Source organism: Balaenoptera musculus, chromosome 18 (genome assembly GCF_009873245.2).
Source record: "Balaenoptera musculus isolate JJ_BM4_2016_0621 chromosome 18, mBalMus1.pri.v3, whole genome shotgun sequence".
Lineage (NCBI taxonomy): Eukaryota > Metazoa > Chordata > Mammalia > Artiodactyla > Balaenopteridae > Balaenoptera > Balaenoptera musculus.
The window spans coordinates 79,187,774-79,199,266 of NC_045802.1; the positions used below are offsets into that span (position 1 = coordinate 79,187,774).

Genomic DNA, 11,493 nt, shown 5'->3' on the forward strand with positions numbered 1-11,493 from the left:
TTTCGTGGTGTTGCACTGGTGTGTTTGCTGCGGGGCCGGCCGGTTCCTGGGCAGGTGTGCACGCGCTCTGCGGGGCCGTGGGCACTGAGGTGTGTGCACGCCCCTGTGCTCTCTCCCAGGTGTGGAAGATCTCCCTGCAGGGGCCCTGCTACATGACTCTGCTCATGGTGGCCTTCGGCCTGGTCTGGGGCCACCTTCTACAGATCAGACCCACCCAGAGCGTCTTTATCTCCACCTGCCTGTCCTTGTCGAGCACACCCCTGGTGTCCAAGTTCCTTGTGGGCAGCACCCGCAGTGACAGGGAAGGTAGGTGGCCGCGTGTTCTGAGCGTGTGCCGAGGTTAACCGACTCGAGTCCACACGCCCTTAGTGACTTTTCCCCAAGCAGGCGACATCGACTACGGCGCGGTGCTGCTGGGGATGCTGGTGACGCAGGACGTGCAGCTGGGACTGTTCATCGCCGTCCTGCCCACGCTCATCCAGGCGGGAGCCGGCGCACACGCCAGGTAGGGCTGCTGCCGTGCTTCAGCTCACAGTCTGTTCTTCTGGCTTCAGATCGTTTCAGATGAGGTCGGAAATACCGACCTTCCTTTCCTTCTCAAGTACAAGGTTTCTTCTGCTCTGTTTCCTTTCTGCTGGGGGGCTCTGGTCATTCTTTCATGGTTAGTCTGCTGCCAGCCACAGGTTCTCTCGGTTTCCTCACCTGAGAGCCTTATCTCCCTTCCCCCTGGAGGACGTGGCCACCGGGCATCGGTCTGCAGCGGACGTTTCTTCTTCCAATGCCTGGCAATGCTGTGCTGCTTCTCCCTGGCCTCCGATGGCTTCAGTGAGAAACTGGCTGTCGTTCAGATCTGTGTTTCTCCACAGGTAACGCATGGCTCCTCTCTGGCTGCTTTCAAGACTTTGCCTTTAGTTTTCAGAAATTTAATTACGCTGTGTCTTGGTGTCTTAGTTCGGGCTCTACAGCAGACACCACAGATGCGGCAGCTTACACAGCAGACGTTTAGTCCCGGGGGCTGGGCCCCGGAGATCAGGGTGCTGGCGCCCTCTCAGGCAGCTGTCTTCTCCTGTGTCTCCACGGTAGGGGAGGTGGAGAGGCTGCAAAGCCCTCCGGTCTCTCTGATAAAGGCCATTAGTCCCAGCACCGGCCCCACCTCCAGATGACTCTGGGGGAACACACACCTTCGGCCTGTGACACCTTTGGGTTTGTTCTGTATGGCGTTCGTTCATCTTCTTGAAGCTGTAGCTTTATGTCTCTTGCCTAGTTTAGGAATTTCGGCCATTGTTTCCTCAGGTGTTTTTTTTTTCAGTCCCGCTTGCCGCCTCCTCGTGGGACCCTAGTGATGCAAACGTGGCTCTTCTGTCGTCCCATGGGTCTCTGAGACGCTTCTTTTTCGGTCTGTTTTCTGCCTGTTGTTCAGACTGGGTAAATTCTGTCCGTTTGTCCTCACGTCCAGTGGTCCCCATCCTCTGTCATCTCTCTACTATTCAGCCCATCCAGCAAGATTTTTGCTCGGCTTATTATATTGTTTAGTTATATAATTTCCATTTGATTCTTCTTTTTATAACTTCTGTATCTTGCTGAGATTTTCTATTTTTTCCATTTGTTTCAAGAGAATATTTTAAGTGCTATTGAATCATTTTCACGATGGCTGCTTTAAAATCTTTGTCAGATAATTCTGATGACCGGTCTTGATGTTGGAGTCTCATTCAAGTTGTGGTTTTCCTGATTCTTGGTGTGCTGAGTGATTTCCAATCGTATCCTGGACATTTTGTATCTGATAATATGAGTCTCTGGATCCTTTAATCATTTTTTAAAGCCAGCAGCCCCATGTTGAGGCATGGTTGAGGGTGGGTGGGTGTGTGTTCATCTTCCTGCTGGGCCCCGTCCGTGGGGTCATGGTCAGCCTGCCTCATTGCTGACCGGCGGGGTGGAAGCGTTTTGTATTTTTAGTATTTGCCTTTTGCCAGATATTGTATTAAGTTTCAGCAATCCAAAGTGATCAAGATCTTTTCTCCGCTCTCAGGAAGCTCAGCCTGGTGGGGAAAGTAGAAGGAGGGAATGGTTTTTAACTGAGATTCCCAGAGGTGAAGGCTCCGGCCCTGGTGTGCGGCCGCCCTGGAGCCCCAGCTCTCCATTTGCCAGCCCTGCAGGCTGTGTTCTCACCTGTAGGATGGGAACAAGGTGGAACCTGGACCGTGTGCTGGCTGTCAGCAGGAGAGACTCGTAAGGCACCTAACACGCCCCTCGTATGTGCAGCTGTTAAAGGCCGTTTGTCAGGAAGGCCCTTTGTCTGCCATTTTTCTTTGATCCAAAGTTCTTTAACTGTCAGAAAAGCGACCCTTTGTCACATTAGTCCTCCCGGCTACAGATTTTCAGGGTAAGTAACTGAACAAAAATTTAGACAGAAAAAGGATTTGTAACTTTAGCTGAAAGTCGTTTGAGTTCTGTTTGGGATGTGCAGTAAGTTGTTCCCGGGAGAGGCGGGAACCCCCTTTCCCAGGCAGAATCTGAACCGCAGCCAAGAGTGTCCGGGCCCCCTGGGAACTACGGGTATCCCCTGGGAACCAGGCCCCCTGCCAGGTAGACAGGTACGGCTCAGGCAGAAGACTTGGAAAGCTTTTCTTTTTATCTTCCTAATTTAAAAATTCATTCAGTACTCGTACTGGTCCTGTTGATTTCATTCCCGTTTTGTCATGAGACGCCATGTTTACCGAGAATTTTAATGACGTGGAAAACTGCCCTGCATTGTGTTAGGTTGTAAAAAAGAGTCCAAACCACATATAGTATTTCTCAGAAGGAGAAACATGGAGCTGCCATTTGACTCAGCTCTTCTGCTCCAGGGTGTGTACCCCACAGGAATGGGAACACCTGTCCACAGGTGTCACCTTTGGGGGGCAAAGGCGGCACAGCCACGTGAATGCCCCTCGTGCCATGAGTTACACACTAATGGGGAAGGTGGTAAATTTTATGTTACGAATATTTTACCACAGTAAAAAAAACTTGTGTGTGAATGTTCATGGCAGCATTAGTCATAATAGCTAAGACGTGGAAACGACTCAAATATCCATTAGCTAACGGACAGATAAATAAAACATACAGTGAAATGTTACTCAGCCATAAGAAGGAACGACGCGCTGACACACACTGCAGCGCGGATGAGCCCTGAGGACAGACGCCAAAGGCCACACCATGGTTCCCACAAACAATTCTGTTTGTGTGAAACGTCCAGAACAGGCAGATCCACGGAGACAGCAGGTTGGTGGTGCCGGGGGCTGGGCCTGGGGAGTGAGTGCAAGGGGCGCAAGGTTTCTCTGGGGGATGAAGTACGTTCTGAGACTGTGGTGGTGGCACAACTTTGTGACTAGAAGCCGTTGAATTGTATACTTTAAACGGGCGAATTGTGAGAAATGAGACGTGTATCAATAAAGCTGTTAAAAATTACGTGCAGTATTATTTTAACTACATAAAGGAGAAGATGGAGGCTAGAAATGTGTATTACAAAGTGTTAAGGATTTTTCTACTAGTAGAGGAATAGATTACAGTAATTTTACTGTTTATTTACTTTTCTGTGTAACTTGGGAAAACCTCTTTTCCAATTTTGATAACCAGGGAAAATTTATAGTTAAAAAATATTAAATAAAATCAATAGTAATGTTAATATAAGCTTTGCCTCTTAATTCAGCTTTATTCAGAATTAATCTTGATCTTTCCTAAAGGAAAGAATTATCTTCTTCCCTCCAAACATTTCACAGGTAAAGAACAGAACACAGGGACTATGATAAAAAAAAAATAAAGTAATTCAAATTATTAGCATTAAAATCTTGCAAAACCATGAAAGTTCTAGAAGAAAGTATGGATGAATGTATTACTAAATATTGAAGATGTTCAAGCAGAACACAAATTCCAGAAGCCATAAAGGACAAGAAATGTGATCAGTGCTACTAAAGTTTCATACTTTAAATGTTTAAATACACGCACATGTCCATGTACACACAAACGCATATCCACCTGCGCACATGCATGGATACACACACACACAGAGACCTGCACACATACATATACACACATACACGTGTGCACACATGTATACATGCACATACATGTAGAGGAACACATTAGGTAAGCAGGCCAAAGACAAATGGGAAAGAGATGTGTGTACACATTCTGTCTTATTGTTTAAAATCGAAGCATAGTTGATTTTAAGACAGAGGGCTAAGTTTCTCATTTCATGAAGATCTACAAATCAACGAGAAAAATGAGACTAACGCAGTTAGCAAATAGGGGAGCGCCGAGAGACGCTAACTCAGCCACACGCGGGTGGGAGAACACCCTGCCCCCTGCCCCCCACGGAAGGAAGTCCGGGGGCGCCTCTCCCTGTTGGGCGGGGCCGTCCGTCAAGGGTGGACATGGACGGCGCACGGGCTCGCCCACAGGCCGCCCGCAGTGTGGCTCAGCCTGGACGACCCATTCCCGGGTCCAGCCCGGGAGACGTGGCCTCGGCCCTCGGGTCACGGGCATCAGACCACATCCCCACGTGTTGCTTTGGCCTCTGCAGCCAACTGAATGGGATGAGTCAGGGGTCACTGGGGTACAGGGGGAAGAGGGCTGCTGGGGAAGGGGCGCCTGGTGCTGGCCCTGAGGCCCGGGTCCGGGTCGCGGGCAGTGGAGCCCTGCCGCGTGGGGTGGGTGAGGAGTTCGGCGTCAGCTGCTGGGCTCTGGGGGCCTGGCTGGGACTTCGAGCAGGTTTCTCTTCCTGCCGAGGCCACAGACCCCGCCTTCTCCCCTGGGCTGTCATCCTGAGCCTTAGCAGACGTGGATGTTCACAGAGACTCTGCTCTGATGCCCTAAGGCATCACACACACCTTGGGACGTGTCTGGGCTGCTGGTCTAGGCCTGGCTGCTGGGGTGAATCCTCTCTTAGCAACCTGATTTATATTCTTCCATCAAGAACTTTTAAGCCAGAATTTTGGACTGAACGGTTTCCTAAATGTGATGGGGAACTGGGGTTAAAAAATATGTATGTTACCATAAACACGGCAGATACACAATAGTGCCCATCTTGTGAAAGTCATTAGGTTGAGATCTTAAGAATATATTGAGATCTGAATAGTATATTCTAAAAAGGGCTTCCCGCAGAACCCTGTTCTCCATGACTAAATAACAGAAAATTCAGAGTTCTGGCTCGGGATAAGGGAAGGCTCTTCTGAAAGTCGCTGACATCCCCCAGTCATGCTTTGGTGGGGAGCCTGCAGTGTCGTGCTACAGAGCGACTGTTGCCTTACGAAGAATTTCAAACGGGGGTTAATTCCTCGTGAGGACTCTTATCATCTGTCATCAATGGAGACACATAAGCTGTCAGTCACGAGTCATTACATCCTATAAAATGTACTTACTCCAAAGTATTAATTGCAACACAATTCAGCTTCTATATTCGATTCAAGTAACTTAATTTCTGAGGTTAATGTTTGATGGATTTTATTCTAACATTTAGAAATGAAAATGTCTGCGATTTGGGTCATTTATTTTGTAATGTTAAAAAGGAATGAAAGGTCATTTCATTGGACTTTAGCGTATTCTGAGGAGAATCAGGCGTCTCCCTCTCTTTCTCAGCGTCGCCATGGAGATCCTGCGGGTCCTGGGCCTGGTCGGGCAGGTCCTCTTCTCGCTTGCTGCGGTTCTCCTCTTCTGTCTTGTCATGAGGACCTACCTCGTGGGACCGTACTGCCGGAAGCTGCACGCGGAGAGCAAGGGGAACAAGGAGATCCTCATCCTGGGAATCTCCGCTTTCATCTTCCTCATGCTGACGGTAAGGCCCCAAATGCCCGCCACGTACATCGTCTGACTTATCCTCTGTTCACCGAGAGCTTGTGATCGGTCCTTCTTCTTTCATTCTACTAACAGTTGGCATACGCGAGACACTTGTTGGTGTTTTTATCCGTGCACAGTCGTGCTGCCTGGCACTTCTGCCCGCGCTCTCGGCTCTCTGCTGGGATGGTGTTTGTGAGTGTGAAACCGTGCGAGTCTGTCTTAGATGCTTTGCATCCGAAGCAAGAATCACAGTTTAAAACGACTTTTCGTTCTGTTTGATGAGAACAAGCTAGCCAGCAGCATAACTTCTTTCGCTGTAACGTGAAAAGCTCACCATAGAGGCTTGTTTTGGAGGCGGCCACCCCAGTTAAGGGACAGGCTTCTCATGGGAGAGCAGGGGAGGGGCCGGAGACCCCATAAACAGTCCCAGATCTGGGGCATCACCTGCACGGAAGAGATGCGCCCCTCGACGTGCGCCGGAGAAGTGAAGACCCGTGTTCACGCGGAAACTGACACGTGAGCGTGACAACAGCTGTGCTCCCATCGGGCCAGACCGCCCAGATGGCCTTCCTCAGGCGCGTAGTTCAGCCGGCCACGGCCCTCCACGCCAGGGTGGCCACGCAGCTTTGAACCGCGGGTCCGTGAGTTGCCGGAGAGCTGTGCTGACTCGAAAAGCCAGTCCCCAAGGTCAGGAGCTGTGTCACTCCACTTCCGTGCAGTTCGTGAAGACAGATCAGAGATGGGGGAAGGCCGCTGGCCGGGTGCTGAGGAGGGAGGGGGGCGGGGAGGACCCCGGAGGCCACGGGCGGCCCACGTGGCCCCACGGTGTCACATCCACAGGACTCGTGCTGTGACTTGGGAAGATGCTGCCGTTGGGAGGCCCAGGGGAAGGTACTGGGGTCTCTGGATGACTTCGTAGAACTGCACGTGAGCCTACAGTTAGCTCAAGAGAAAAGTTTAATCCTATAAAGGAAACTGAGGAAAATAACTTCCTTACACAGTTGAGTTGCCTGCTAGTGTCTCATAATCTTGGGAGAAGACTGAGGTTTGCTTTTGCTCAAAGCCGTTCACGTACGTGACCGACTTCATTTCTGAGCGTGGCTCCCCCCCATCTGGAGTGTCCCCTCTGGAGTGACACCAGCAGAGCGCTCCGACCCGGCGCTCCGTGCTGCCACCCAGCGGCCCTTGAGCTGGAGCAGCCTCGCTCTGTGGCCGTGTCTCCTGAGCACCTGCTGCGGGGAAGGCGCCTAGCGCCCCAGGCCTCCGCTCACTCGCCCCGTCTGTGCTTAGACGTTCCGGGCCGTGGAAGTGAGGCTGCACGTGCAGGTCTAGGCCCGGGCCGCGTGGGCCTGCGTGACCGCGGCTGGTTTCCCCAGGTGGCCGTGCCCTTCTCCCCGACCAGCACGTTTCAGAGGCTGATCCCGAGCTGTAGCCCGTGTCAGTGCTTCATTCCTTTCCACGGCTGAATGATATTCCTTGTCAGATACAGTTTTGCTAATGTCTTCCAGTTTGGGACTTGCCTTTCACTCTCTTGACCACGTTTTTCTGAACGGAAGTTCCTAATTTTAGTGTAGGGCCGCGATCATTCTTCAGGGGCAGCACCTCAGGATCCCGCGTGACACACGCTTTCCGGCCCCAGGTCCCGGAGACGCTCTGCGTTGTCCTCTGGAAACGTACTGCTTTCTCCTCTCACTGAGACCTGCCATCCATGGGAGGCGAGCTAGCGCGGCGTGGATGGCCGTGGTCAGGACCTGTTCTCCATGAGCGTCTCCTCACCCCCGTGAAGTCGAAGTCGAAGGTCACAGCACAGAAGCCGAGTGGCCGAGCATGGGTGGCCCAGACGCCCTGCTGTCCCCAGGCGGGCGGGCGGCCAGCCCGGCCCCCTCTCCGCAGGCTGTCTGCTCGTGGTCTCCTGGGTCACGGGGACGGGTTCGGCTGGTCCGCTTCCACGCACAGGGGGTTCTGTGACTGTTCCCGTAACGCTAGGCGCCCTTGGCTCCCCACGTCCGTGTCCGCGCTGCCGGGCGTGTGTCGTGTGTGTGTGGCGGCAGCGAGCGCTGTGTCGGATCCGCTCCCAGGCGTCTGATGGGCTCTGACACGGTCGTCAGCGGGGCTTCCTGGAACGTCGTCCGTCTGTCTGTGCTGCTCTTGTCACTGGATTTACCTCCCCGAGTTAAACGCCGTGTCCGCTTCCTTCCTCTAGGCGCCGGGGGGGGGGCGGGAATAGTTTTGTGCACCACGTTTTTAATGCCAGGGGAGTCGGGCTGTTAATTGATTCAGGGTAAAGAAAGTGTGTCACAAATGCTTAGATCTTGGAAAATAGTCTCCCTCAAAACGTCCACAGCAGTCTACACGAACGATGGTTGCAACTTTTATGACCGTTTCCTCTCGCTCGTGGTCAATGAGCTGACGTCCACTGCCGTGCCTTCTGCGGGGTTCTCCTAGCACACCGCAGGGGCCTGGGCAGGGGCAGGGAAGCTGACTTGTCTCAGTTTTATGGGGACATCCCGCCACGTCCGAGAGGCCCTCTCGTGTGTCCTCAGCAGAGAGGCTGGCGGGTGCACCCGGCGTGACCTGTGTCCTCCTCCCCTCAGGTCACCGAGCTCCTGGACGTGTCCATGGAGCTGGGCTGCTTCCTGGCCGGAGCCCTGGTGTCCTCCCAGGGTCACGTGGTCGCTGAGGAGGTCGTGTCCTACGTGGAGCCCGTCCGCGACTTCCTGGCCATCGTGTTCTTCGCGTCCATAGGTGACCCTCCTCCTCCAGGGGTGACACTCCCACTGGGTCTCATCTGCTCACACTTGTTTCTACTTAGCTTGTGCTGCGAAAACAGTTCCCATGGCGACTAGGGTCTGAGAGACTCTCCCTTAGAAGGAGGGAAGGTTTGAGCTGTGGGACGGGGGCTCCTGCCTGAGGGTCCTGAGGGTCCACCGCTCGGCAGGGTGGCAGGTCCACTTCAGCACGTCCACATCAAGTGCAGGAAGAAATTCTAATTTTAATACAAAAAATCAAACTGGTGTGTCGAGGCTGCTGCCCTGGGAATGTCCCCGTGGAGGGGGGCAGTCCCGCTCGTGGTCACAGCACGGCCACCTGGCCTCTCGCCCACACCCTCCACTGCTCGGTGGGTCCAAGAGCCCCAGAGACTCTGGGTGCCTTGAGAGGCAGGTTCTGAAGCCCGTGGAAACAGGGCGGGGAGCACTGAGTCGCCCGGCCCTCTGCTCGGGCTCTCGGGGTGGAGTGGGTGGGAGACACCCTGCCCCTTCCCGTCCTGGCGGAGGAGCCTGGGGAGGTAGGGGTGGCAGGGAGGCTGGCCGCCCCGCCCGGACGATCGCCCGTCCCCGTCCCACAGGCCTTCACGTGTTCCCCACCTTCGTGCTGTACGAGCTCACCGTCCTGCTGGTCCTCACGCTGTCCGTGGTGGTCATGAAGGTAGGGCCCCTGCTTGCGAAGTCCATGCTGCCTTTGGTTTCACCCGTCACACCACGCGCCTCGCTTCCTGCCTGTGTGCACCCCCCGCCCAGCGCAGCCCGGGCAGCCGGGGCTTCTTGGATCGGGATGGTCCTTTGTCTCAGAGTTTGTGTTGAAAGTGGGGGTTTCAGAAGCTGGGACTGGAGAAACCACTCTCTGGATCCTCCAGTGACACCCTTGCTCTGTAATTTGACTTCTAAGTGAGTCTAAAGAACCGCCAACCCGGCTCTGGTGACGCAAACGTACATTTTAACGGCCACTGAGAACTATTTTGCCACTTTCCACTTGTCTGATCTCTGTGACTACAAATTGTTGAGGTGCCCCTGTCAGCGTGGGATTCTGGGAGCGGAAGTGGCCTGGGCGGTGGCCGCTGGCTTTGCGGAGGAGAAGGAGCAGCGCCCCGATGATGGCTGAACGGCACCGCTCGCTTTAGGCTGCTTCCTCTGCGCTTTCTTTACATTTTGTTAAAAACAAAGTTTCCATTCTGAACGCTGCACTATATTCGCTGGGCGGGAGGGCCTTGGTTTTCCCGGGGGGGGGGTCTCCCTTCGTCCTCCTGCGCGGTCCCCCCCGGGACCCGCCCTGCTTCCTGCGGGCGGTGCTCCGGGCCCAGCCTGGCCGAGCGTGACCTGCCGCTCTGGCAGTTCGTCCTGGCAGCCCTGGTCCTGTCTCTGCTGCTGCCCAAGACCAGCCAGTACGTCAAGTGGATCGTGGCCGCGGGGCTGGCCCAGGTCAGCGAGTTCTCTCTGGTCCTGGGGAGCCGGGCGCGCAGAGCGCGTGTCATCTCTCGGGAGGTGAGTCTCTGCCCGGCTGGCGGAGTGGGGTTGTTAGGGGGAGTAGGGCTGGGGTGGGGGGGGCGCCCCAGTCCCCGGGGCCTCTTGGGGAAGGGGGCGCCCTCCTCCTGGCCGGGCACCAGAGGCTCGCACACCGCGATGCGGAGACACGCCCCCGGCCGCGCTGACGCCCCGCCCCCGGCAGGTGTACCTCCTCATCCTGAGTGTGACCACGCTCAGCCTCCTCCTGGCCCCGCTGCTTTGGCGAGCGGCCGTCACCAGGTGTGCGCCCCGGCCCGAGAGAAGGTCCAGCCTCTGAGGACCGCGGCCAGGCGACCGGCCGGAGCTGTCACCGCCTTCCCGGACCTCAGAGTCTCCCAGAGCCCGCCTCTGCGTGCAGTGATTATGCGCCGTCTACGTGTAACTGCGTTTTACAAATCGCCTTGACTCTTGCCTGGATGTGCCTTTTCTTCAGAAATTGATGTCAACTTTCTATTGTTATTTCATCAGTTCATGTTTTTTTGGTAAAGAAAAAATCTAGGAGGCTTTTTTATTTATTGTACAACTTGTAAGCCGTTGGTCAATATTTGTTATTAAACGTTTCTGTGACGTGAGCTTTTAATTCTCACAATGTGTTTGGAAAGTTACTTTTAATCCTTAAAGTCTATGTTTTCTAAAATGAGATAAGTTCTTCTAAATGTCTTTTGCTTTTTATTACAATTTTAAACAACACTTTCATGTCAGTTTTTATCAGGTAAATCATTCTTTTAAAATATTTGGTTTTGAATCACAAGAATATACATTCCTTAATAAAAATCATTTATGATCAGTATAATTAATTGAAATTTATTGAAAACCTGTTTTTTAATTAGATTTTTGTGTTGATCTAATCTTTATCAGTTTTTAAAATTAAGATGCAAAACAAAGAGGGGGGGAGCTTCCCTGACGGTCCAGTGGTTAAGACTCCACGCTTCCCCTGAAGGGGGTGGAGGTCCGATTCCTGGTCGGGGAACTAAGATCCCGCTTGCAGCATGGTGCGGCCAAAAAAAAGAAAAGAAAAAGAAAATTAAGGTGTGTCACCTATTACCTCACTTTTATAGAGACTAAATGAATGCAGAGCTATTTGTATAAGCTAAGTTCTGACTTTGAATTCTAAAAGTGTATTGGTGATTATGTACCCTTTTGTTTTTTACTTTCGATGATTTTTTTTTTCATTCCATATATTATCCAGTCTCACGTGCTCACAGGGTCAGCAATTACAACAGCCTCCCCGTCTCCCAGCTCTGAAAGCGGCAAGACAGCCACAGCTGCGGCCAAAGTGTGCCCCATTTTAGAAAACCACACAGCTGAAGATCTGACCCTTACACAGATTTCCCTAAGGGGTACCTAAGTTGAGTTTTCCTATAAATACTGGCTTTAAGAGCCCAGTGATTTGTCCGGAACA

At 53.0% G+C, this 11,493-nt stretch overlaps 1 protein-coding gene across 6 annotated transcripts in view; it reads left to right on the forward strand.

The window, feature by feature from the left end:
- The window catches only part of TMCO3 (transmembrane and coiled-coil domains 3), a 31,501-nt gene extending 20,830 nt beyond the window's left edge, over positions 1 to 10,671 (forward strand). For 5 of the 6 annotated variants that reach the window (XM_036831528.1, XM_036831526.1, XM_036831525.1 and 2 more), the window contains 7 exons: positions 120 to 306; positions 385 to 505; positions 5,614 to 5,809; positions 8,406 to 8,556; positions 9,158 to 9,237; positions 9,921 to 10,070; positions 10,255 to 10,671. In XM_036831528.1, the coding sequence (XP_036687423.1) occupies positions 120 to 306; positions 385 to 505; positions 5,614 to 5,809; positions 8,406 to 8,556; positions 9,158 to 9,237; positions 9,921 to 10,070; positions 10,255 to 10,368 (999 nt within the window). In that variant the 3' untranslated portion in view covers positions 10,369 to 10,671. The remainder of the gene's footprint in view (positions 1 to 119; positions 307 to 384; positions 506 to 5,613; positions 5,810 to 8,405; positions 8,557 to 9,157; positions 9,238 to 9,920; positions 10,071 to 10,254) is intronic. The other variant, XM_036831527.1, reaches the window with a different exon arrangement.
- The last annotated feature ends 822 nt before the right edge of the window (positions 10,672 to 11,493 follow it).